The following is a 26,717-nucleotide window of genomic DNA, read 5'->3' on the forward strand; positions in this document are numbered from 1 at the left end:
GGTATTAAATAATTATTTGGTTAGAAGTAGTAATAGCAACGATATAAGAACATAAGAACCAGGAGCAGGAGTAGGCTATCTGGCTCTTCAAGCCTGCTCTGCCATTCAATAAGATTAAGGCTGATTTTTTTCATGGCCTCAATTCCACTTACCCACCCTGTCACCATAATTCTTAATTCCTTTTCTATTCATAAGAACATAAGACATAGGGAAAAGGTAGGAGGTTGGCGCAAAATAATGATGCTTGTATAAGAGCTGGTGCAGTCACAATGGGCTGAATGGCCTTCTGCACTGGCAGTTCTGTGGTTCTGTATGTTGTAACGTTTTGTATAAACCTTGGAGGTGTTTATAACAACCCATCAGAGTTAGTTTTGCACTCCACAGTCAAAAGTGTGGCTCTTCCTGTGTACACATGAAATACATGATCGTTAACCCTGAATGTTCTTATCAATTTGTCAAGTTCCCCCAATAACAGAGGATAAAGATTTGAAGTGATTTTATAAGATACCAACTTGAACTAAGGAAGTAGAACCATTATCCCTAAGGAGATGAGGAATGAAATGCTAAATAGCATCCCTGGAACCCATTAAGGAATTGCATCAAGTCTGAGAAAAGCAAGTGCTGTACTGGCCACATGTAAGCAATGAGGTTAAGGACCACATCAGCCAGTGCAATTCTTGTGACAAGTTCCAAGCTAAGCAAGCCAAACAATTGGTTATGATGCAAGACATTCACATAGACAATGGATGAAGTTTTGTGTAGACTTCATTGTCACTGTAGACTTTTATTTTGACTGCTGGGAGTTAGACCAACTTGCATCAATTCGTGGATAAATTTGTTTTGATTTGATTTTTGTGTGCAGTACAGGCTGCAAAGAAGGTGCACAAAGAGCATGATCAACATTAAATTTACAATTTGAGAGGTCTATTCCAAAGTTTAATAGCAGCGGGGAGGAAACTGTTCTTGAATCTGTTGGCATTTTTGTTTAAGGTTTTGTATCTTCTGCCCGATGGAAGAGGTTGGAAGAGATTATAACCGGGTGGGAGGGGACTTTGATGATGTTGGCTGCCTTCCTGAGGCAGTGAGAAGTATAGACAGAGTCAATGGATGGAAGGTTGGTTTGCGTGATGGACTGGGCTGTGTTCACAAGTCTCTGTAGTTTCTTACTGTCCTGGGAAGATCAGTTATGATACCAAGCCATGATGCATCCAGATTGAATGCTTTCTATAAATGCATCTATAAAAATAGTTTCCTGAGGAAGTATACCGTTGTTGTGCTTTCTTGACTGTAATGTCAATGTGGGTGATCCAGGACAGATTGTTGGTGATCATCACTCTTAGGAACTTGACAATCTTCCACCTCAGCACCGTTGATATAGACAGGGGCGTATGCTCCACCTTGCTTCCTGAAGTCCATGTCCAACTCTTTCATTTTGCTGACGTTGAGGGAGAGATTGTTATCTTTACTCCGTCCCACCAGTACCCCTTCCCTTTCCTGTATTCTGTCTTGTTGTTGTTTTGAGATCCGGCCTACAATGGTAGTGTCAGCGAACTTGTAGATGGAGTGAGGACAGAATTTGGCCACGCAGTCATGAGTGTATAGGCAGTATAGAAAGTGGTTGAGTACGCAGACTTGTGGGGTGCCAGTGTTGAGGATTATCATGGAGGAGGTGTTGTTGCTTATCCTCACTGCGATCTTTGGGTCAGGAAGCTGAGGATCCAGTTGCAGTGGACAGAGCAGAGACATGGGTCTCAAAGTTTTGAGATTAGTTTGGTTGGAATTATGGTGTTGGAGGTGAAGCTATAGTGCTTCATAAATGATTGGGAAATTCAACATCAATGAGTATATCATCTTCAAACTATTCCCAGTGAAATTGAAAGGCTGAAGCCACAGTGAAAATCACCAAAGAGATCTTTAAACATATCAAACAAAGCCAGCACAGACTTGTACAAAGCAATCTTTTGAGTGGAGTAGTGTTCTTGCTAAAGGTATGGCAAATAGTCCAGTCCAACGACTAAGTCCCATCATAGCCAAACTATTCCTCAGTCATGATTCCCTCTCAAAGTAAAACCAGAAGTGTTATTAGGTGGGAATGACAGAATCCAGGTGAAACAACAATTTCATCTTGATACAAGTGCTGATTCATTGCCAGAACTGAGCATTGAAAAGCCAGACTGCGAGCAAATGTTCAACACTGTCAACAAGACAGGCCATGTGGCAATATTGGGACCTGTGTAGAGCAGGCATCACCACAATCCTATAAAGTGAATGTAAGTAACCAGATTTTTGGCTGCAACTGAGACATCCATATAGCACCAGGGGAGCTGTTGCTTCAATGCAGGCAGTGACATAAATGAATCAGGTAATCAGGAATCCCTAGAGAAACAACAGTGCCTAGTGAAGAAACATCAGGCTAGGTGTGAACTGATACCTGAGGAACAACCAACTATAATCACACTGGAGACCTGACCCATATAAAGATTTTGTAAACAATGCATGTGTGGAGACTGATGGAAGTGGAACTGACTAGAGTTAAGTGTTTTTGTTAGTGGTGATTTTCTTTGTGACCATGTATATTGCATCACTTGCATAACTTAAGTTGTAAATGAGAGTGCATGCAATTCTGCTGCATAAGAAAAGGGGATGTTTGCAGAAATGCAATTAGACTTATTGACTGATTTACTATAATTGTGAGACCTCTACCTCTCCTGTAAGTACTTTTGTGTGTAATTTGTGGTAGTCATTACATATGTGACTTGAAGCAGTAGAGTAATGTGGGAAAATAAAACTGAGGTAGCTGATAAGCCATGATCAAGAATGGCTGATCAGGTTTGAAGGGCTGAATGGTTTACTACTGCTATGTTCCTGTAGTCCTATGTTTGACATAGGGAAAGGGGTGAGGTTTGCTCCTACTATTATAATGCAGCATTGTTTCTGGCCCAGTTTTTAGCAGCAGAATTCAAAATAGAGCACAGTTTGAATTATCTCCTGGGAATGGTGTCAGAGTAGAAAAATAATAAACTAGGTTCTTCTCTTTTGCTACCCCACCCCAAAACAGAAATGTGAAGTAGTCTTAGATAGTTAGGAAACTGATGGAAAAGCTTCTGCAGATTATTCCTAGACATTGCATTATCCCACAGCTGCTGTAATATGATCAAGGTCAGTGTTTGAAACAGCTATTAAGAATCTAGGTTTAGGCAAGACTGACTTTGATGGGAATCTCTAAGGCTCAATTCAGTGGGAATGGAACTGAGCCTGTCCACTGTAAACTGCATCATAAAACAATGCCTCAGTAAGAAGTGTACAGAGAAGGTACAGAATCAGTTTATACACACATAAGGGACAAAAATGGCACTTGTCAAAATGTGGGTAGTAAGCAGAAGTGTAAACCCATTGAATGTTTTGAAGTCCATGTTAATTCTGTTTCTCTCTCCACAGATGCTCCCAGACTTGCTGAGTTTCTCCAGCATTCTCTGTGTTTGAAAAATTGCTATGGTTTTGTTGTTAGTGAAAGTCTAGGAATGAAGAACAAACAGCAGAAGATGAGGTCAGAATGCCAGACCTCTCAAGAAACCTAGTAATGAATTAAGGACATACGCTCAAGAAAATTACTATCATCAAAATACTAGTAATGAAGATAATGAATGATCAGCAATTCATGATCATATCTGAAATGAATGAGAAATTCCCAGGACAAGTTGGATTTCTGTGGACGGTTTTAAAGAATAACATTTCAGATGGTGTTACTAAAATCTTCCAAAGTTTTCTGATTTGGGAACTATTCTGTTACATTGGAAAATTGTACATGTCATGGCATTGTTTAAGAAAGATGACGTGGGAACATGGAAATAAAGAGCGGTAGTCGACTATCTGATCCTTCAGGCCTGCTCCATCATTCAGCATGTTCAAGGCTGGTCCTCTATTTCAGTGCTATTTTAGCAATTTCTCTCCATATCTCTTGGTGCTTTTAATATCTAAAAGTTTACCAATCTCATTTATGAATGTACTCGGTGACTAACCCAGCCTCCACAGCCTACTGTGGTCACGAATTCCACAGGTTAACCACCCTCTGAGTGAAGAAATATTTCGTCATCTCAGTCCTAAAGGTTTACCCCATATCCTGAGACTGTGATCACTGGTTCTTGACTCCCTGACCAGTGAAAACATCCTACTTGCATCTAGTCTGTTTCGATCCCGTTAGAGTTTTATACATTTCAATCAGATATCCTTCTAAACTCTAGTCAACATAGGCCCAATCAAACCAATCTCTCCTCATACAACAGTCTTGCCAGCCTTGGTATCAGCCTAGTGAACCTTTGCTGCACTCCATCTATGGCAAGTAAAACCTTTCTTAAGTAGGGAGGCTAAAACTGCACACATTGCTCCATGTGCGATCTTGCTGAGCTCCTGTATAAGAGAAGCCATTCCATTAGCAGAAAATCAGGAAGTTTGTAGACTAGTCATGCAGTTATTGGAATGCTGACATTTGTATTTAGAGGAATAGTCATGCTTGAGTTCTGTAAAATCCTGATGGGATCATACTTGCAGTACTAAGAGCTGGTCTTGGTGCCCCACCTTAGGAAGGATCTATTGCTTGGAAGGAGTGTAGCATAAATTTAGAAACATAAACATAGAAAATAGAGGCAGGAGTAGCTGTTTGGCCCTTTTGAGCCCGCTGTTCATTCAGATCATGGTTGCTTATCCAACTCATTACCCTGTTCCTGCTTTTCCTCCATATTCTTTGACCCCTTTTTTTTTTAGCCCCAAGTGCTGTATCCAACTCCTTTTTGAGATCATGCAGTGTTTTGGCTTTGACTGCTTTCTGTGACAGAATTCCGTAGGCTCACCACTCGATGAAGAAATCTCACCTCATCTCAGTCCTAAGTGGTTTATTCCTTATTCTTAGACTGTGATCCCTGGTTCTGGAATCCTGTGCCATTTGGAACATGATGCTTGGATTACTGGAATGATCTTTGGGTTTCAAGGGTTAAATTGTGAAGAGAGATATGCTCAACTAGGTCTTAATTCCCTGGAATTCAGAAGATCAGGTGGTCACTTCCAAGATATTAAGATGGATGCACAGAGTGCAATCATTATACTGGTTGGAGAGTCTGTGTGAAGTAGCTTAGATTAAACATTACTGTGAAGCCTTTCAGAGGGAACTTGGGAAATCTTCCCACATGCAATGAATGGTACAAGTTTGAAAATTGTCAAATGGCAGCTGATAATTATTCAGCTGTAAATTTGAAATCTGAGATTGATAGATTTTTGTGATCCAAAGCTTTTGAAGAATATAGGGCCAAGTGAGGTGTACACTAGTTATGTTACCCACCAGTCATCACCTCATTACAGATTTGAGGGGTTAAATGACTTCTTCCTGTTCACTGGTTCCTAGGACCTACGTACAGTCCTCATAATCCTGAGGAGACTTTAACCATAACTCAGTCTAATAATCCCTCATAGGGTGATCGTCTCTGTACTGACTGTTGAAGGCACCGACTGCAGATTACCAGAACTTGGACAGCTGGCAGATAAAACCGGAGGAAAGGTGAGAAAAATGGGCTCTGAGATCCACCAAAGCTTGAAAGTACAAGCTAACACTGGAGGATTGGGTGGATTCTAGGTACTGTGGCCTGGAGTTTAGGATAGGGATAGGGATTGAAACATAGAAATATAAACCCATTCAACCATTACATTCCTCTCAGCAGAAAAGACCCATTCAACCAAATCTCACTTTCAAGATTTTGGTTTGTAACCCTGTAGATTACAGCACTTCATGTACTTAACCAAGTATTTATTTACAGCAATAATGTTTCTCCCGCTACCATACTTTCAGGAAGTAAGTACACCCTTTCCCCAAATTCTTGGTTATTTCAGAAAGGAGAGAGATAAAATCAAAGGAGAGTCAGCACTGTCTGCTGTGTGTCAGCTCATTATACTGTCCGAGCTGCTGCCACCATCCTCCTTCAGTGAACGAAACTTCAGGGTCTACTTGGCTTAGTGTGGGAGGGAAGTCACTTCCTGGACTAACTAGAAGAGTCTCTATAAATTAGTAAGATATAATTTATTGCATGTTATAAGTATTTGAGGATTAGATTGAGGGGACAGACATTGTGACAGAGACTTTGAGGAGTAGCAGATGTTAAATATCACCACTTTATAATCTTCCTTGTTCTGCTCACAAGTCCACATGATCTCGTAATAGATGTTTCTTGGCACATGTCAGCTTTAACCCTTTCAGACCCCTATACAGCATGCTCCTAAGTCTAGTGCTGGTGGGAGACGTTTGAGGTGTTGCAATGGAAAGGAAAAAAAGAAAAGCAATATTTAAAAATTGAGAGGTAGTTTAATTTTTATCTTGCTATTTTCTCATTCACAGGTGAACATCACCAACCCAGCCAATTTATACAATGAATTTCAGCTAATTTTAGAAGATGATGTAATTGCTACAAATGTCACCACGACCTTCATTGTTGATGACAGCCTGTAAGTTTTAGTGATGAATGTGATGCTTTGTCACTGTTTTCTTCATTGTGTATAGGACCATTTCCCTACTAACTTCTTTTGCTTTGACAAAAATGGAGCAGATTTGATAAGGTACTCCAGAGCTCAAATCGTCTGTGTTTGTGGGTTTGCGCATTAATCATGGTCCAGTCTATTCTGGACTACATTTTAGCTTGTTTAGGAGCAGGGGCATTTGGGCACACTGATAAGTGTCCCTGTTTCTGGTTCAGAAGGTCCGGTTTTTGAGTTCCACCTGTCCCTGGTGTGTCATACCGTGTCCAAACAAATTGATTAAAAGTAATTATGCCTGGGAGTAAGGGTACAAATCCATCTAATGACGCTAGCTGTAAAGATCATTGTTGGCTGGAATTGTTGTTTAAACCTTTAGCTGACAATCTGTTATGACAAATTTGTGAAATGCTTTTTGGATGTCCATCTAAATGACATTCATAGATGCTCCTCTTCCTGTACTTTAGTCACCTGGTCAAACAATTCAGCCAGGTTTATGCCTTTATGATCCCATACTGGCTGCCTCTGATCAACTGAAAGTTATTATGGTGTTTAGTCACTTTTTATCCTGAATTATAGAGTAATTTCCTGACAGCAGATGCTAGAAGACTAGTCTTATAATTGTCTGGTTTCCCCCTTCATCTTTTGTTAAATGGAGTGATTTTTGCAATTTAGAGAACTTAACAAATTGTAGTTGAGGCATGTATAATATTATCACCTGCTTCCCCTAATTCTGCCAGTGGAAACTGCCTGGCCTTTAAGGATTTGTTGCTCCTTAATGAGATTATTTTCTTAATTATCGTTACTTTGGTTACATTTGTTAGGTTGAGTCTTTGTACTTGATTCAGTCTTAGTTTCCTTGGGGTTTCCAGAATGCTGACTTTGCCTCTCTTGTAAAGACCTTTACAGTGTTGTTATTTAGAATGCCCTCCATTTTAGTAATTTAATAGAAGTCATCACTGTTGTTAATTTTCCCAGGGCCCACATTGCTCCCTAATATTCTCCTTTTCCTCATTTATTTGCAGTTTTACTGTGTTGATTTTGACTTGCTAGTTTCTTTTCACACTTTTTGTAGTTTCTGCTGTTTCATCCTTTCAGGTTATTTGTCACCTTCTCATTGGTCAGGATCTGTGCTTTTTTTTTGCATTTTCATATTTTTCTTTCAGTTTTATGTTAGTCACCTACTTATTTCGTTAATTTTCAGTGGTTATATTTTTAGCAAATACAGCTGTTTTAGGGATGTAAACTGGTTCTGCATCAGTGTAAAGTTTGTTTGAGCATCACTCACTAGCTGCGATAACAAGGTGTAGAGCTGGATGAACACAGCAGGCCGAGCAGGAAGGCTGACGTTTCGGGCCTAGACCCTTCTTCAGAAATGGGTCCCCATTTCTCCCCATTTCTGAAGAAGGGTCTAGGCCCGAAACATCAGCCTTCCTGCTCCTCTGATGCTGCTTGGCCTGCTGTGTTCATCCAGCTCTACACCTTGTTATCTCAGATTCTCCAAGATCTGCAGTTCCTACTATCCCTCCACTCACTAGCTGCCTTTCATTTTACCCATTAACAAACATGCATGGTTTACTAAGGATAATCTCTGCATTGCAGTTTTCCACTCTAAATCAAGCACAGTATTTTAGTAACTATATCCATTTATTTACCTTTTTCTAACACCATTATAGTTGACTATTACTTATGCACTATTAGGCTGTTTATTCATTCTGGCTCATTGCTCGTTGCTAAATCTAACGTGGAATACTCACTTGATCATTCCAAGATGTAGTGCTGCAGAAAACTGTCCTAGAAATTGTTCAAGAAATTCACTGCCTTTCTAATGTGCCAGTCTATTTGTCCAAATGAAAGTGAAAATCAGAATCTTCCCCTATAACCAGTCTGCTTATGCTACTTATAATAAAATAAAACAAAACAAAGAACTGCAGATGCTAGAGATCCGAAACAAACAAAAACAGATTGCTGGAGGAACTCAGCAGAACCAGCAGCATCTGTGAAGGCAAAAAGAGTTAACATTTCGAGTCCAGTGACCCTGCTTCAGAGCAATTTTGAACAAAGCAGTACCTTTGCTACTTTCATGTCCAGTCTATCATCTGATATTTGGAGACCTTTAGTTTAAATTATCTGTTTCTTCTTTTTGCTCAAAAAGAATCCCATGACTACTTAACTTGTTTTATCCCCTCATTGCTGAAGTAATTTCATCCTTGCTAATCAATACTTCTCTCCCTCTATCATGTTCCCTGTGGACTTGACAATCTGTTCTGACTCCCAGTGTGTTCAGCCATGTCTCAGCAATGGCTCATAGCTCAAACTGCTGCTTCAATTATTTCAATTTGCTCCTTATACTCCTTGCAACTTGTATGAAGAGTGCTTATTTGGATGATACCCAAATCTGTTCTTTTACCATATTCAATTCAATTCAATTCTGTTGCCCATTCAAAAATTCATTGTTGGGACAGGTAAAATCCTGTGGCATAGCATCAACGTGGCTTATCTTCATCAGTCCATCCACACCTTGTATGTCTCTGAATATACTTCATTTCAAGGCATCATTCTCACAAACGCTGGTTTTGTGGCCAACCCCCTCATAGCTGCTCCCTATGTGCCTCCTGTCTCTGGCCTCGTGTATGCCCTGATCACAGGACATTCGAGCTGAGGATTGTCCCTATTGTGGTGAGGCAGTGCCTGCCCTTGGTTTTTCTGATACCACTGTGTCCTGTCTGGAGCCATTTCATACAAAGGAAAAGCAAAGGCAACTTTCTAGAATACTTTCTGACCACCTAAGAGTCTATGGAGGGTTGACACAGTTGTAAACAGCCCAGGCTAGGAGTCAGAGTGCGTGGGGAAAGTCTTATTTCTTCTTTTCTACACAACATTTAATTTCTCATTTATAATTGACGCCATTTTTGACCCCGACTATTCTGTGCTTTGAAGGTACTTCAAATATGAAGATGACATGTGCAGTAAAAATGTGAAACACGTTGGAAACGTGGTCAGAGACATGGAGATCACCTTTGAGTTTGGAATAAAAGATTCAAAGCTTAAGAGTGAGTACTGGTTAATTGGCTGTTCAAGGATTATTCACAGTCATCAATGTAATGGCCTATTCTAGCAAGAGGTGCAGTGTGCTGTGCGGAGTACCTGGTTATATACTTCCATTAGTGGGATGATCAGATGTCATGGATTACAACGAAATGGGATGGAGTATCCTCATCGTTGAATTTACCACTTCCATTGCACTATCTCTGATTAGTATCATTGCTGTGAAAATCAACCAGGTTTGTTTCATTGCAGCCACAAGTATTTATGCTGCATTCCTGATACTTTCCTTTTCCTGCAAGCCTGGCTTAAGAGGTGGCACAACTGAGAGGGATGAGGGTAATTTTGTGTCTGCAACAGTCGCTCCTGAAAGGGTCTGAAGTTTTTTTATTTTATTTATTATTGTCACATGTACTGCAGTACAGTGAAAAGTATTACTTTGTGTGCTATCCAGCCAAATCATACCTTACGTAAATACGTCGGTGTAATAGAACAGAATGCAGAGTATAGTGTTACGCCTACAGAGAAAGATCAATATTTGAGAGGTTTGTTCAAAACTCTGATAGCAGCAGGGAAGAAGCTGTTCTTGAATCTGTTGGTGCATGTTTTCAAATTTTTGTATCTTCTGCCTGATGGAAGAGGTTGAAAGAGAGTATAACCGGGATGGGAGGAGTCTTTTATGTTGGCTCCTTCCCCAAAGCAGCAGGGAGTGTAGACAGAATCAATGGAAGGAAGACTGGTTTGCATGATCGACTGGGCTGCATTCACAACTCTCTGCAATTTCTTGCAGAATAGTTGCCATACCAAGCCATAATGCATCTGGATAGGTTTGCTTCTTTAGGAATTGAACTATCATATTTATGCACTTTCTGAGCTCAAAAGCACACACTTACAAATCTTTCAGAGATTGAATCAACACTTTTTGAACATTTCAGGACAAGACCATGTATTTATCTTATTTCAGGGCACAAACCATACATTTACACACCTTTTCTGGCTTGAACTAACAGGATGCAGCAAAGAAGCAGCACTGGTTAAGTAGGATACACTGCACTAGATATTACTTTCTCCTGTGGAATATATAAGTAACGTTAATATGAAGACTCTTGCAGGAGATGCATTTAAACAGAGTGTCTTCACAATGTGATATCAAGACAGCCATGTGACCTACTGAATGGTGACCTGTACCCATGGTCATCTGCCTGCAGTGCTGTTTCCTTGTCTCTTTGCCTGTGTGGTTAACGACTGCTTTCAAGTTTAATGGATTGGACAGCATCCAGCATGCAAAGACTGTCATGTTTTATCAGTCAGATTCCAGTATGGGGATGCAATCATCAGTGACTGCTGTGTTTTAAAGAAAGGCAGATGCATTGATCACATTCGACATTTCAGCAGACTGTAGTAAGATAGGATCCCTGCGTTATATGGATGTTGACATTCTCAGCATCACATTGAAAATCGTGACAACCAAATTGCTTTGCGAACTCTGATTTAAAAAGTGCCTGTAACTGCTGAAGGATTTCAACATCCTGAAGTACGGATTACAGGCGATAGCGGGCAAAGCAGCTTTGCTCATCAGCATAGAGTCATAGAATCATACAGCAAGGAAATAGACCCTTCGGTCCAACCAATCCATGCCGACCACAATCCAAAACTAAACTAGTCCCACCTGCCCCTGAACTAGTCCTTGTGATGATTAAAAATTCCTAAGGCAGCCCTCCTTGGAAATGAAGTCAGTAGTAAATGAAGGCCAGTGGATGATGAACCTTATCCATTGCTCCCTTGGACAATGATCCAACTAAGAGTGGCCTGAGCAGCAGCAGAGGGATAGGTACAACGAACCATGTAACTGCAATGTAGTCATTTTGCAAAATTCATTGGTGAGATGTTGGAAATTGAAAGCCTGCAGTGGGGAAGAAAATGGCCATGACCATACTCAGTGGGCAGGGCGAGTCTTTCAGTCGATATGAAGCCTTTTAAAGGGAACAGTATTAAACACAGAGATAGTAGGAACTGCCGATGCTGGCGACTCTGAGACAACAAGGTGTAGAGCTGGATGAACACAGCAGGCCAAGCAGCATCAGAGGAGCAGGAAAGCTGATGTTTTGGTCTGGACCCTTCTTCAGAAATGGGGAAGGGGAAGGGGATTCTGAAATAAATAGAGAGAGAGGGGGAGGCAGATGGAAGATGGATAAAGGAGAAGATAGGTGGAGAGGAGACAGACAGGTCAAAGAGGTGGGGATGGAGCCAGCAAAGGTGAGTGTAGGTGGGGAGTTAGGGTGGGGATAGGTCAGTCCAGGGAGGACGGACAGGTCAAGGAGGTGAGATGAGGCTGGTAGATAGGAGGTGGGCGTGGGGCTTGAGGTGGGAGGAGGGGACGGACAGGTTAGGGAGATGGAGATGAGCTGGGCTGGTCGGGGGAGGGGAGATTTTGAAGCTTGTGAAGTCCACATTAATACCATTGGGCTGCTGGGATCCCAAGCGAAATATGAGGTGCTGTTCCTGCAACCTTCGGGTGGCATCATTGTGGCACTGCAGGAGGCCCAGGATGGATCTGTCGTCCAAGGAGTGGGAGGGGAGTTGAAATGGTTTGCGACTGGGAGGTGCAGTCATTTGTCGTGAACCGAGCGTAGATGTTCCACAAAGCGGTCTCCAAGCCTCCGCTTGGACTCCCTTGTCTGCTCCACACTCCCCTCCAGCCCACCACACCTGGCAGTTTTCCCTGCAACCGCAGGAAGTGCTGCACCTGCCCCTACACCTCCCCCCTCACCCCCATCCCAGGCCCCAAGAAGACCTTCCACATCAAGCACATGTTCACCTGCACATCTGCTAATGTGGTATACTGTGTCCGCTGTGCCCGATATGGCCTCTTCTACATCGGGGAAACCAAGCGGAGGCTTGGAGATCGCTTTGTGGAACACCTGCTCTTGGTTCGCGACAAATGACTGCACCTCTCAGTTGCGAACCATTTCAACTCCCCCTCTCACTGCTTGGACGATATGACCATCTTGGGCCTCCTCCAGTGCCACAACGATGCCACCCGAAGGTTGCAGGAACAGCACCTCATATTCAGCTTGGGAACCCTGCAGCCCAATGATATTAATGTGGACTTCACAAGCTTCAAAATCTCCCCACCCCAAAATCAGCCCAGCTCGTCCCCTCCTCCCTAACCTGTCCGTCCACGCCTTCCACCTCAAGCTCCACCCTCATCTCCTACCTACTAGCCTCATCCTGCCCCCTTGACCTGTCTGTCCTCGTGGACTGACCTATCTCCTCCCTAACTCCCCACCTACACTCACCTTTACTGGCTCCATCCCCGCCTCCTTGACCTGTCTGTCTCCTCTCCACCTATCTGCTCCTTTACCCATCTTGCATCCGCCTCCCTTTCTGTCTCTATTTATTTCAGAATCCCCTTCCCCTCCCCCATTTCTGAAGAAGGGTCCAGACGCGAAACGTCAGCCTTCCTGCTCCTCTGATGCTGCTTGGCCTGCTGTGTTCATCCAGCTCTACACCTTGTTATCTAATATATAACACAGTCATGCACTGCACTGGACACTGATCTGCACATCCCAAATCCTTGGCTATCCTGATGAATTGGCTTGCTGTGTTTGCTTTGAAAGAAACACATTTGGACACCGTGGCCAGGGAAAGAACAGGAATGTTGTAAAATGAGTGGTCAGTGATGTCTGGAGGACCCATATTCCTCTATTCGCGTTGTTCCTCTTGCTTCCAGATGCAGCAGGACAGTCTCTCAACACAGACATTGATCCGTGATTCATGTGGTACAGATATGAAGTTAGATGTAAGACTATAAAATATAGGAGCAGAATAAGGCCGTTTGACCCATTAAATCTGTTTTGCCATTCAATCATGGCTGATGTGTTTTTCAACCCCGTTCTCCTGTCTTCTGCCTGTGATCCTTGATCTCCTTACCAATCAAGAACCGATCTAGGATGTTTAATGACTTGGCCTCCACGGCCATCAGTGGCAATGAGTCCCACGGATTCACCATCCTCTGGCTGAAGAAATTCCTCTCTGTTTCAATTCTAAAGGCTCGTCACTTCGCTCTGAGGCTGTGCCCTCAGGTCCCAGTTTCTCCTACTAATAGGAACATGTTCTCCTCTTCCACACTATCCAGTTAGTACTATCAATATTCTGTAAGTTTCACTCAGATCACCCCTTCATTCTTCTAAACTTCATTGAGTGCAGACCCAGATTCCTCAGCAGCTCCTTTTTTTTTAAAAAAAATTCATTCACAGGATGAGGGTGTCGCTGACCAGGCAGCATTTATTGCCCGTCCCTAGTTGCCCAGAGGGCAGTTAAGTGTCAACCACATTGTGGTGGGTCTGGAGTCACATGTAGGCCAGACCAGGTAAGGATGGTAGTTTCCTTCCCTATAATACATTAGTGAACTAGATGGGTTTTTCCCAGTAATCGACAATGAGTTCATGGTCATCATTAGATTCTTAATTCCTAGATATTTTATTAAATTCAAATTCCAGCATCTGCCGTGGCGGGATTGGAACCCAGGTCCCCAGAATGTTATCTAGGGATCTGGATTCACAGTCCAGTGATAATACCACTAGGCCATTGTCCTCTGTGACTAGTGCTTCATCCCTGTAATCATTCTTGTAAACTTCCTGTAGACTCCCTCCAACACCAGCATATCCTCCCTTGGAGAAAGTGTCCAAACTGCTCTCAATAGTACAAATGCAGTCTGACCAGAGCCTTATATAGCCTCAGCCGTACACCTTTGATGTTGTGTTCTCACCGTTTCAATTGCATTTCCAGATGGGACTGGTCTCAGTGGTGGCCTCAGACCAGACTCCTAGGTTCTAGGATCATGGCCTCCTCTGCCAGCCTTCTGGGAAAAGGGCACCTCTCCGTTGCAACCTCACATCCACCAGGACCTCCAGGTCCCTGTCAGAGAATTGCAGCACCATCTTCTTCTTCTCCCATGAACAAGAAGGGCAGCTTTGGAATGACGGTGCTCATCTGGGTGCATAGTTGCCAGTGTCAGGAATGCTGGTATGTCGGTGAATGCCTGGTGAATGGTGAGTTGTTTAGGGAATGATGCATGGTAAGATGGATCTAGAATTGGATGTGTGGGACACTATGAGGGTAGCCAAGTAGGTAATGAGATGTTTGGTAAGAGATGGCAAGAAATCTCGCTAGGGTTTGCAAGGAAAACCCTCCAAGAAAATTGTTGCAGCTCGCAAAAATAAAATCAGCCAAACAATACTGAAAAAGGTCATCTGCCATGCAAGAATTCTGTGAAATTACTCAATATAACAATGTGCAATGAAACAACACTGAACTCATTCAGAAATAATAAGTTTTGCTATTTATCCAGAAAAAGGTTGCAGCAAATTGAACCACAAAACCTAGTTTGATACAAGGTAACTTGATTATCAACTAATGTCTGAATTTTAATTGAAATAAGGGAAACCGAGAAAAGTCAATGAAATTCTTCTAATATGTTAGAATTTGCAGGATTTCAATTATCTTTCCTTTTCAGAAATTCAAGAGAAGACAGCTCTTCCCTTTCAACTTCAAATTGGCTTCAGGCTCCCTGATGGTCAATGTGCCTACAGAATTATCACCCAGGAGAAGCCAACAACGAAACACAGGTAACTGGGCACTAAAACAAAACAAAGAACTGCAGATAACAAGGTGAAGAGCTGGACGAACACAGCAGGCCAAGCAGCACCACAGGAGCAGGAAGGCCTACACCTTGGGTCTGGGCCCGAGGCGTCGGCCTTCCTGCTTATGTGGTGCTGCTTGGCTTGCTGTGTTCGTCCAGCTCTGCACCTTGTTGTCTCAGATTCTTCAGCATCTGCAGTTCCTACTATCTCTGAAACAACTGCCGATGTTGGAGATCTAAAACAAAAACAGAAATTGCTGGCGAAACCCAGCAGGTCTGGCAGCATCTATGGGAAGAAAGCACAGATAATGTTTCGAGTCTGATGAGTCTATCAAATGCTGCCAAATCTGAGTTTCGCCAGTGCTTTCTGTTTTTGTCACAGTTAATTGGGACTGTCTGCAAGAGCTAGTCTTCCATTATTATTTACTTACCAAATACAAATTCCCAAACATGATGAACAGTACGACCCTCAGAAGCACCAAGGATCTGGGGGACCTTGGTGTGCATGTCCACTAGTCTCTAAAGAGGTAATAGGACAGATAGATACAGTGATTAGGAAGGTATATGGGATACTTGCCTTTACTAGCTGAAGCATAGAGTCTAAGAGCAAAGAGGTGATGCTGGAACTGTATAAAACATTGGTTAGACCACAACCAGTGTGTTGTGTGCAGTTCTGAAAGGATGGAACAGTACTGAAGAAAGTGCAGAGATATAGCAGGATGTTGTGTGAATTTTAATTATGAAGGGAGATCGGATAAACTGGGGTTCATAAAATCATAGAATATCCACAGTGTGGAAGCAGGCCATTTGCCCATTGTGCCCACACTGACCCTCTGAAGAGCATCCCATCCAGACCTGTGTCCCCATCCCTATGAACCTGCATTTCCCATGGCTAACTCACCTAGCCTGCACATCCCTGGACACTGTGGGCAATTTAGCATGGCCAATCCACCTAACCTGTACAACTTTGGACTTTTGGTTGTTCTCCTTGGAGCAGATAGTACTACGTGGGGGTCAGGATTGCGATGCTTAAAATTATGTGAGGCATAGATAGAGTAGATAGAGAAACTTTCTCCCTCGATCGATGACTGGGAGCATTGATTTAAGGTAAGGGACAGGCGATTTAGGGGGGATGTGAGTGAGGGTATTGAGAATCTGGAACTCACTTCCTGTAAGGGTGGTAGAGGCAAAAACCCTCATAAAATTTAAGAAGTGTTCAGATGTGTACTTGCAATGCCAGGGCACACAAATCTATGAGCCAATTGATGGAAAGTGGGATTAGAATAGTTAGGTGAATAATAAAAAAAGAATTGGAAATGCTGGATTTGAAAACAAATTGCTGGAGCCGCTCAGAAGGTCTTCACAAATGCTGCCAGGCCTGTTGAGATTCTCCAGCAATTTCTGTTTTTAGAGTAGTTAGGTGGTAATTCTTTCCAAGTGCAGACTCAGTGGGCTGATGGCCCCTTTTTCCTTTTAGACTTCTATGACTCTAAAACCAATCAGTAGCTTAATTTGCTGAGTTTAAGGCGATACGTCCATTACTTGGTCTGTAAATGGAACACATGGGAATGTGCAACATTGTGCCTCAGCACAAGTTCATCAGGTACTGAGGCTGCTTTGATTGGAGCTTTGATGCACAGATTTTGCTGCTACTCTCTACTTTACAACACAATGTATCACTCAGTTTCACTGTATTGAACTTTATTTACCATTTATATGCCCACTCTAACGACTGGTCAATGTCTTTTGGAGTTCTGCGTGGTCCTCCATGAATTGTTCCAAGTTTTGCAGTCTTTACAGTTGTATCCTGGATACCATGATTGTTTATATATTCAGCGAAAGCAAAGGTTCCAATGCTGAGCCCTGGAGAACTCTATCCCATATGTCCCCCGGCCTGAAAAATATCCATTGACCATTACTCTCTGTTTCCTATCACTCAATTAGTTTTGTATCCATATTGCTCCTGTCCTTTTTATACCAAGACCTATAACTTGCCTCTCAAGTCTGTTGTGTGGCACTTTACCAAAGTCCTTATGCAAGTCCATGTACAGCATCTAACAAGTAAATTAAACATAATTTTCCGTTTTGAAATCCATGCTTCACTCCTTAATTTACACACAATTAATTTTTCCAGAAATTGCCACTCCCCTAGCCAAGCTGTTCCAGTACAGCTACAACACTGGCATCTACCTGACAATGTGGAAGATTGCACAGGAATGTCCTGTACACAAAAAGCAGAACGTACCCAGCCCGACCAATTGCCATCCCATTCGTCTACTCTCAAATCATAAGTGAAGTGATGAAAGGTGTCATCAGCAGTGCTATCAAGCAGCACCTGCTCAGCAATAACCTGTTCAGTGACACCCAGTTTGGGTTCCACCAGGGCCACTTAGCTCCTGACCTCATTCCAGCCTTGATTCAAACATGGGCAAAAGAGCTGCATTCCAAAGCTGAGGTGAGAGAAATTGCCTTGATATTAAGTCTGCGTTTGACCAAGTGTGGCATCAAGGGCCACCAGCAAAACTGGAGTCAATGGGAATCAGGTAAAATTCTCTTCATTGGTTGGTATCATACTCGGTACAAGGGTTGTTGGAGGTCAGTATCTCAACTCCAGGACATTTTTGCATGAATTCTTCTGGATAGTGTCCTTGGCCCAACCATCTTTAGCTGCTTTTTCATACAATCAGAAGTGGTGATGTTTGCTGATGACTGTTTTACTTGCTGGATGATGTACATGGATTTGCATAAGAGATTTGATGCAGCATGGTGGCTCAGTGGTTAGCACTGCTGCCTCACAGCGCCAGGGTCCTGGGTTCGATTTCACAGGCAACTGTCTGCCTGTGTGGAGTTTGCACGTTCTCCCTGTGTCTACGTGGGTTTCCTCCAGGTGCTCTGGTTTCCTCCCATAGTCCAAAGATGTGCAGTTTATGTGGATTGGCCAGTTAAATTGCCCATAGTGTCCAGGGATGTGCAGGCGAGGTGGATTAGCTGTGATGGGTCTGGATGGGATGCTGTTCGACGGGACAGTGTTGATGGGTTGAATGACCTGCTTCCACACTGTTGGGATTATATGACTACACAAAGTTCAGCACCATTCGCATCACCTCATATTGATGCAGTCCCTTTCCAAATGTAGCAAAACCTGGAGAATATCCAAGTATAGCATGAAAAGTGGCAGGAAACGTTCATGCCACAAAAGTGCCAGGCAGTGACCAAACAAGAATCTAACCATTGTCTCTTATCATTTAATGGCATTACCACTGCTGAATCCCCACTATCAACATCCTGTGAGTGGCGATTGACCAGAAACCCAATTGAACTAGCCATATAAACACAGCGGCTAAAAGAACGTCAGAGGCTAGGAGTCCTTCAGGAAGTAATTTACTTCCTGATTTCCCTAAAGCCTGTCCACCATCTACAAGGCACAAGTCAGGAGTGTGATGGAATACTCCCCACTTGTCTGGATGAGTGCAGCTCCAAAAACACTCTAAGAAGCTTGACACCATCCAGGACAAAGCAGTCCACTTTATTGGCACCACCTTGACAAACATGCATTCGCTTGACACAGTAACAGCAATGTGTAGCATCTGCAAAAATGCTGCAGAAATTCAGCAATGCTCCTTAGTGCCTTCCAAACCCAGAACCACTTCTGTCTAGACGGACAATGGCAGCAAATACATGGGAACACCACTCCTTGCATGCAAGTTCCCCTCCAAGCCACTCATCATCCTGAATTGGAAACATTGTTGTTCCTTCAGTGTTGCTGAGTCAAAATCATAGAACTCCGTCCCTAACAGTGTTATGAGTGTACTTCAACAAATGAGCTACAGCAGTTCAAGAAGGCAACTCATACCCACCTTCTCAAGAGGAAGTAAGAACAGGCAATAAATGCTGGACAAGCTGCTGATGCTCATGGGATGCCTTGGGCAGAGCAGTTGACATATCAAGCTATGATGCATCTGGAAGGATGCTTTCTATGGTGCATCCATACAAATTGATAAGAGTTATTGTGGACATTCTGAATTTCGTTATCCTTCTGAGGAAGTAGAGGCGTCAATGTGGATGGACCAGAATAGATTGTTGGTGATATTTACTCCTAAGAGCTTGACCATCTCCACCTCAGCATAATTTATACAGGCAGGGACATGTCCTTCACTCTGCTTCCTGAAGTCATTGACCAGCTGACATTGAGGGAGAGATTGTTGTCTTTACACCATGCTACTAAGCTGCCTGTCTCTTTCTTCTATTCTGTCTCATCATTGTTTGAGTTCCGACCCAGTACAGTGGTGTCATCAGCAAATTTGCAAATACAGTTAAAGCTGAATTTGACTGTATAAGGAATATAGTAAGGGGTTGAGTATGCAACCTTGCAGGGCACCTGTATTGAGGAGGTGTTGTCGCCAATTCTTATTGATTTGCGGTCTATGGGTCAGGAAGTCAACGATTCAGTTGCAGAGCGTGGAGCAGAGTCCTAGATCTTAGAGTTTGGATTTTGTTGGATTTATGGTGGTGAAGGCGGAGATAGTCAATAAATAAGAGTCTGACATAGATGTCCTTGTTATCCAGATGTTCCAGGGATGAGTGTAGGCCAGGGAGGTGGCATCTGCCATGAACCTGTTGTGATGATAGGAGAATTGTAGTGTGTCAAGGCAATATGAGAGGCTGGAGTTGATGTGTCATTATTAACCTCTCGAAGCACTTCATAATAATGGATGTCATAACTACTGGGCAGTAGTCATTAATGCACATTGCTTGATTTTACTTTGGCACTGGGATGATGGTGGTCCTCTTGAAGCAGGTGGGAACCTTATATTGTAGTAAGGAGAGGTTAAAGATGTGTACAAATACTCCTGCCAGCTTTGGTCTTGTATAAATGATGGAGGCAGCATTCTGCTCTCTAGCCAAGTCAGTGAACCCTTCGCCTGGTCTTCCTCTTCCGTTTCTGGTCCATCTTTCAACTGCCTGATGGGGACTGTGCAATGAAGACTGTTGTCTGGGGATCACCTGATGAGAACTGCTTGGTCTGCTTGATAAGAACTCCCCTCTGCTCTGGGCACTTACTTTATCTTATTTCTATGGACAGGTAACTTAGGCTGTGTAAATCAATTATCTGAACTCTTTTGTCCTATGACCAAGGGACAGCCACTCATGACATTGGATGATTGTTGTTCCCTTGTCTGCCTTCATCTGAGGCTTAGTTTTCATTCCTTCCAAAAACAAATCTCTTCAAAACAATGCACTGATATGAGGGTGCACTTGGCACCAGATAAACTGTTAGCATCAGTTTAGTGGGTATTGTGACCTCTGTTTTGGAAAGTTCATTTAACAGCTACTACAGCAGTAATTAAATCTCACACTACACAGTAACTACTAGGAAAATTCTGTTTTTAAGGGATCCCATTATGCAACATGGTTCTGGTCATCACACTTTCCGAAAGATAAGATCGTTGATAGAGTCAGTGGAGACTTATGAGAACTTTTAGCTAAGAAATGAGTTTGGAGAAACTGGATTCATTTTCCACGGAGCAAATGAGATTGAGAGGAGGTTTGTTAGAAGTATACAAGATTATGATAGTTTTAGATAAGGGAGACGCGAAAAGTTAATCTCAGCTAATGTACAATTATTCTGACACAGTTTTTGGATTTTGATGATTTTGATGTGAGGATGAACTTTTTATTCAGTGGTTGGTCATGACTTGGGACTTGATGCCCAAAAGAATGGTGGTTGCAGAGATAATGATTTCAAAAGATAATTTGATGAAGTCTTGAAAATAAATTGTCAGGGCTAAGAGAAGAGAATATGGGGAAGGGACAGACTAGATAGCTCCACCGTGTGCCTGTATGGACTTAGTAAACTGATGGCCTTTGTGCTGTAAATGCTGTAAATTACTTATTAATGCCTCATGGATATGATCAGAATTTAGGGGTGCATTAGAATCAAGAAGAATAGCTCGTGTGATGGTACAGTGCTTTTGAGAGATTTGTTATGTGCTGTTTCACTTGCAGAGAGGTGTTGCTACAGTGGTGCCAGAATCGGTGTATAAAGAGCCTTGAGCTCAGAGTTTAGATTTAAATTAGACATGAAGAATGAGTGGGTGGAGTCAGGCTCACGCAGACCTAGGTTTTTAGTTTTGCTTTCAGTTTTGGTTTGAAGCTGACTGGCTGAAGCTGATAGATCTCTCCCAAAAACCTTGAGTCCTCTCTCTGCTGCTAGATTGTTTCTTTCGATGTTCCTTTCACCTGTATTGGAAAGGAGATAGCATGTGAGGAAAATCTGTTCTGCTGAATTTACCTTTGCCAAAGATGAGTTTAATGGGATGTTGGTATGTTGGAACAGTTGATTATTAGTAGTTAAATAATATTTTATTAAGTATTTCAAAACAGTTAAAGTTATGCGAATTCATGTTTTGTATTTGAATTGTATTGTAAGAATAAAGTGTGTTTTGCTTAAAGCGCAGTAGTGGACCAGTTGAATTATGTCTGGAACACAGTGCCTTACATTTGCCTTTAAACAAAATAAATCCTTGATATATTTTGAGGGGATTTATTCTGGCACATAACAGTGGGGATGCAGAGCAAAAAGGAAAAGGAGTAGAGGATGGGGGAAGAATGGTTGGAGGGCAAAGGAGAAGGGAATTGAAGCAGGAGCAGAAAGGATGGCTGTGGAAGATCCATGAGAGACTGCGCTGTGAAGTCAATGATTTAGATCTATATTTCGATATAAACCTGAGCAAAAAATTCATCAATTAAAACTTAATTAATTTTGTGTTTGGATTGCTGGTTGTACCCAAATATTGTATTGAAATTATACTGAAGCACTCTTCACTTACCGATCTAGCGTTGTCCTGTGCGTGTACCAGTGTGGCACCATTCGTGCATAAGAATGTACTAGCATATATCTATTTTTCAGTCTGTGAACCTGCATATTTCTGTCTCTCGGTTAACATGACACTGTCCGTGGACTGGTGTATGCTAGAGTGTACCTGCATACGGCAACTCAGTCATGTCAGTGTATTATCATACACTTGTGTGATATCACTCATACCTTTATGGTACTGTTGATGTACTGCTGTCCACTTTGTGTACCATAGATTGGGTGATCTGGTGGCATGGATTGAGTATTGGTTAATGAACAGAAAACTGAGAGGAGGAATAATTGGACCATTCTCAGGTTGGCAGGTGTGATTAATGAGAATGTGCAAGATCAGTTTTTGGGCCCCATAACTTGCAATTTATGTCAATGATTAGAATACAGGGACCAAATATGATATTTTCAAGTTTGCTGATGGAATAAAGCTAGGTTGGAAAGTGAGTTGTGAGAAGGATGCAAAAAGTCTTCAAGAGATTTATGCAGTGCACTGTGCACCCAATGTGCCCCTGTCTGCCAGTGTGCACCAAATTGACGCTATTCATACATCTGTTCTGCCTGTGCAGCTGAAGTAGTTTTTTTTTAATATTTCAGTGCCATTGTTAAGGACCATGTAAACCTCGGTGTTCTACAGATTCACGCTGCACAGATTAGTGCTCGGTTGGCATTGGAGGGTAGAATGCAAGATGCCCAGAAGGAGGCCCTGGCTCAGAAGAAACTCATAGAAGAAATACTGTAAGTGGTACATCACCAATCCTCTGATCCACTGTGTGTAGAAGCTGGAGGTAATATTGGCTGGTACTTTATCCATGGCACACTGTTCCTTATGGTGGACCTGGAACTGGGCACCAGTTCTGCTGTCAACCTTTCTGCTTGTTATGCAGACATAGAACCATGGAAAATAGGAGCAAGAGTAGGCTGTTGAGCCCACTCTGCTAAATCAACACAATCATAGATGATCCTCTGTCAATGCTATACTCCTGCTCTCTCCACACACCTTTCAACACCTTTTAGCTTCTAGAAATTCAATATATTTCTTTCTTAAATATATTAAGTGACTTCACTTCCATAGTTTCTATGCTGGAGAATTCCTCAGGTTCACTACCCCCGAGTGAAGAAATTTCTCCTCATCTCAGTCCAAAATTGCCTACCCATATCCTGAGACTGTGACCTTTTGTTCTGGTTTTACCTGGCAGGGGAAACATCCTCCCTGCAACTAGACTGTCCAGCCCTGTCAGAGTTTTATGTTTCAATGAGATCCCCTCAATCTTCTAAACTCCAATGAATACAGGCTTAGCTGATCTCGTACTAACCTGATGTCCCAGGAATTCCATGCATCTTTCCTTAGGTAAGGAGACCAAACCTGGACACAATACTCCAGATGTGGTCTCACCAAGGCCCTATAAAGCTGCTGTAGGACATCCTGCCCCTGTACTCAATATCTCTTGTTATTAAGGCCAATATACTATTTGTTCTCCTGTTTGCTGCATCTACATGCTTACTCTCTCAGTACAGGGACAGTCATTCCTTTGTATGTCAACATTTTCTCGTCTACCACCATTCAAATAATACTGTCATTATGTTTTTCCACTGAAGTAGATAACTTCATGTTTATCCACGTAATACTACAACTGCCATGTATTTGTCCACTTACTCAACTTGTTTAAATCATTCTGAAGCCTCTTTACATCCACCTCACTACTCAATCTCCCACCTAGTTTTGTATCAGCAGAAATCTTGAAAACATGACACTTGATTCTGACATCCAGATCACTGATATATATTGTGAATAGCTGGGATCCAAGCTCTGACCCCTGCTGTATCCAACTTGTCAATGCCTACCAGTCCAAAAGAATCTAATTATTCCTACGCTCTATTTCCTGCCTGCTAACCAATTCTCAATCTATGCCAATATATTACTACAAATTCCAGATGCCTGATTTTGCACAATAACCTTTGATGTTGGATTTTATCAAAAGCTTTCTGAAAAAGCAAATATACCACATCCACTAGTTATCAATCATTTATCCTACTTGTTAGGTCATCACAAATCTCCAGTATATTTGTCAAACATAATTTCTCTTCCATAAATCCGTGTGGACTTCGTGTAATCCATTTGTACTTTCTGAATGTATTGTTATCACATCCTTTATAACAGATGCCAGCATTTTCCCCACTACAAATGGTCGACTAGCTAGTTTGTAATTCCTGTTTTCCTCCTCCTTTCCTATTTTAAGCAGTGGGGTAACATTTGCCATCCTTCATATACTGGGATTGTTCCAGAACCTACAAACTTTTAGAAGGTGACAGCCAATGCCTCTGCTATTTCCACAGGCACTTGTAGGTTATCAGGTCTTAAGACTTGTATGCCTTCAGTCCCATTAATGACTGCAGCACTATTTTTGTTACCAGTACCAAGTTCCTTCAATTCCTCCTTCCCAACGGACACTTGTTTCCCTAATACTTCGAGAAAGTTTCTTGCATCTTCTTCTATGAAGACAGAGTAAAACAAATGATTTAATTGATCTGCCATTTCCTTGTTCCTCATTATCAATTTATGGTTTCAGACTGTAAGAAGCTACATTTGTCTTCAATTATCCTTTCCGTTTTGCATCGTTATAGAAGCTCTTACAGTCTGCTTTTATATACCTTGCAAGTTTACTGTTATACTGTCTCTTCCCCCATTTAGTCAGCCTCTCAGTCCTCCTTTGCTGAATTCTAAACAGCTCCGAATACTCAGGCTTCTATTATGACAGGGAATCAGCAAGCCAAATGAAATCAATCTCCTTATCCCTGGATTCGCAACACAGTAAAATTAAAGCATTCAATGAACCTCAAAAATCAGTCAATTGTTCCTAATTGGACTTTAAGAAATGACAAGTTTATTACTTAAACAGAAATGAACAGTTATTAATAATGTAACTTTAGCAGAACATGGATCGACAAAAAGCCAATCTATTTAATATCTATGATCTAAGCTCAGTCTTCACTAACCAGAACCCATTCATTCAGTCACATACAGCCAGACACAGTTAAGGGAGAAATTAAAAGAAAAAAAAGTCATTTGCCAGTTCAGCAGTTTCATGGTGGGTACCAGGCTTTCAGAAATCATCAGGTGTTCATAGGCAAGCAAACTGTAGGGTCGTGCTTGAATTCCAGAGTGACTGATTCATGCAAACATATCCAATAACCCTCCAGGATTATTTACCCATTTCTTGCAGAGGGCTATTTTCTTATCAGTACAACCAACAAGTCAACAACTACAGTGAAAACCCAAGAGACACAGACAGAGCAAAACACTTAAAGGTTTAAAACCACAGTCAGAACTCATTCACTCTCTCCTCTCTTACCAACATTCTCTCTGGCTGGCCAGCACCAATTTGCCTTTGATTGACCAAATCAACATTCAACCAGTTTGACAGTCTTGAGTCTAGAACATCACAGTGCCAAAGTCCTGTAGCGTTCTTAGGGCAATAATTAACCTGCGGTTATCTTTTCAGTTGCCAGAAACAAGCATCAGTTTGTTTGTTTTCTCCTTTCAAAAACAAGCTGCTGCTCAAATTTCGAAGTTTGATTCTCAATTTCCGCTCACAGTTCCAAGCCGAAAATGGAGAAAATGCAGAAAAACAATGATCACAGCAACATTTTGTGTACTTTCACCTGAAAATAATGTATAACCCCTGAAATGCATGCATTTGTTCCTTAAATGTTAACAATTGCTTATTTGCTGTCACGCTTTTTAACAAAGTTACCCAGTCTATTACAGCCACCCACCTCTCAAGATTTCATAATTTGCATTGGTTAGATGTTAGACTGTTGTTTGGGATAACTTCACTTTTCATCCCAATAAAGAATTTTACCATGATATGGCCACTTATCCTGAAAGGACCTCTTGCAACTAGATTATTAATTAATCCCTTCCCATTACACAAAACCAAATCTAGGATAGCCAGTTCTCAAGTTTGCTCTGTAACTTCCTATTCTAAAACATGCACCTTTTGCACAATGCAGGAATTCATCCATCACAGTTTTCCTGCAAATGTGTTTTTCCCAGTCTGTGTCTGGGGAGAGTACTGCTGTTTTGGCTGCTCAATCTTAGTTTGACTCTATTTTACACTCTCACTCACTTCCAGCTTGATTCCTCCATGACTTGGACCATATCCCAACCCCATTACATATTCACGCATCATTCATTTGCACTTGCCTGCCCAGTCCTCCACGTAGAGTCATAGAGTAATACAGCATGGAATCAGGCCCTTCGGTCCAAACTGGTCCATGGTGACCATGGTACCTTCTCAGCTAGTTCCCGCATTTAGTCCATATCCCTCTAAACCCTTCTTATCCATGTACTTATCTAAATATATTTTAAATGTTGCTGTTGTACATGCCTCAACCACTTTCTCTGGTAGCCCATTCCATATACGCACCACTCTGCGTGAAGAAGTTACCCCTCAGGTCTTTCTTAAACCTCTCCCCTCTCACCTTAAACCAAAGCTCTCTAGTTTTCAATTCCCATCCCTGGGAATAAGTCTAAATGCATTCATCCTATCTATGCCCCTCATGATTATATACACCTCAATTAAGTCACCCCTCATTCTCCTACATTCCAAGAAATAAAGTCCCATTCTGGCCAGCCTCTCCCTATGA

The 26,717-nt window shown here is 42.0% G+C and overlaps 1 protein-coding gene across 1 annotated transcript in view; it reads left to right on the plus strand.

The window, feature by feature from the left end:
- LOC109924453 (circularly permutated Ras protein 1-like) overlaps positions 1-26,717 on the plus strand; it is a gene marked incomplete at its 3' end in the record, with an annotated part of 79,396 nt that overhangs the window by 46,877 nt on the left and 5,802 nt on the right. Inside the window, exons 12-16 of the mRNA XM_048617390.1 lie at positions 5,464-5,548; positions 6,380-6,486; positions 9,454-9,566; positions 15,077-15,188; positions 22,665-22,805. Coding sequence (XP_048473347.1) covers positions 5,464-5,548; positions 6,380-6,486; positions 9,454-9,566; positions 15,077-15,188; positions 22,665-22,805 — 558 coding nt within the window. The remainder of the gene's footprint in view (positions 1-5,463; positions 5,549-6,379; positions 6,487-9,453; positions 9,567-15,076; positions 15,189-22,664; positions 22,806-26,717) is intronic.

This window comes from Rhincodon typus, chromosome 37 (genome assembly GCF_021869965.1).
Source record: "Rhincodon typus isolate 14 chromosome 37, sRhiTyp1.1, whole genome shotgun sequence".
Classification (NCBI taxonomy): Eukaryota; Metazoa; Chordata; class Chondrichthyes; order Orectolobiformes; family Rhincodontidae; genus Rhincodon; species Rhincodon typus.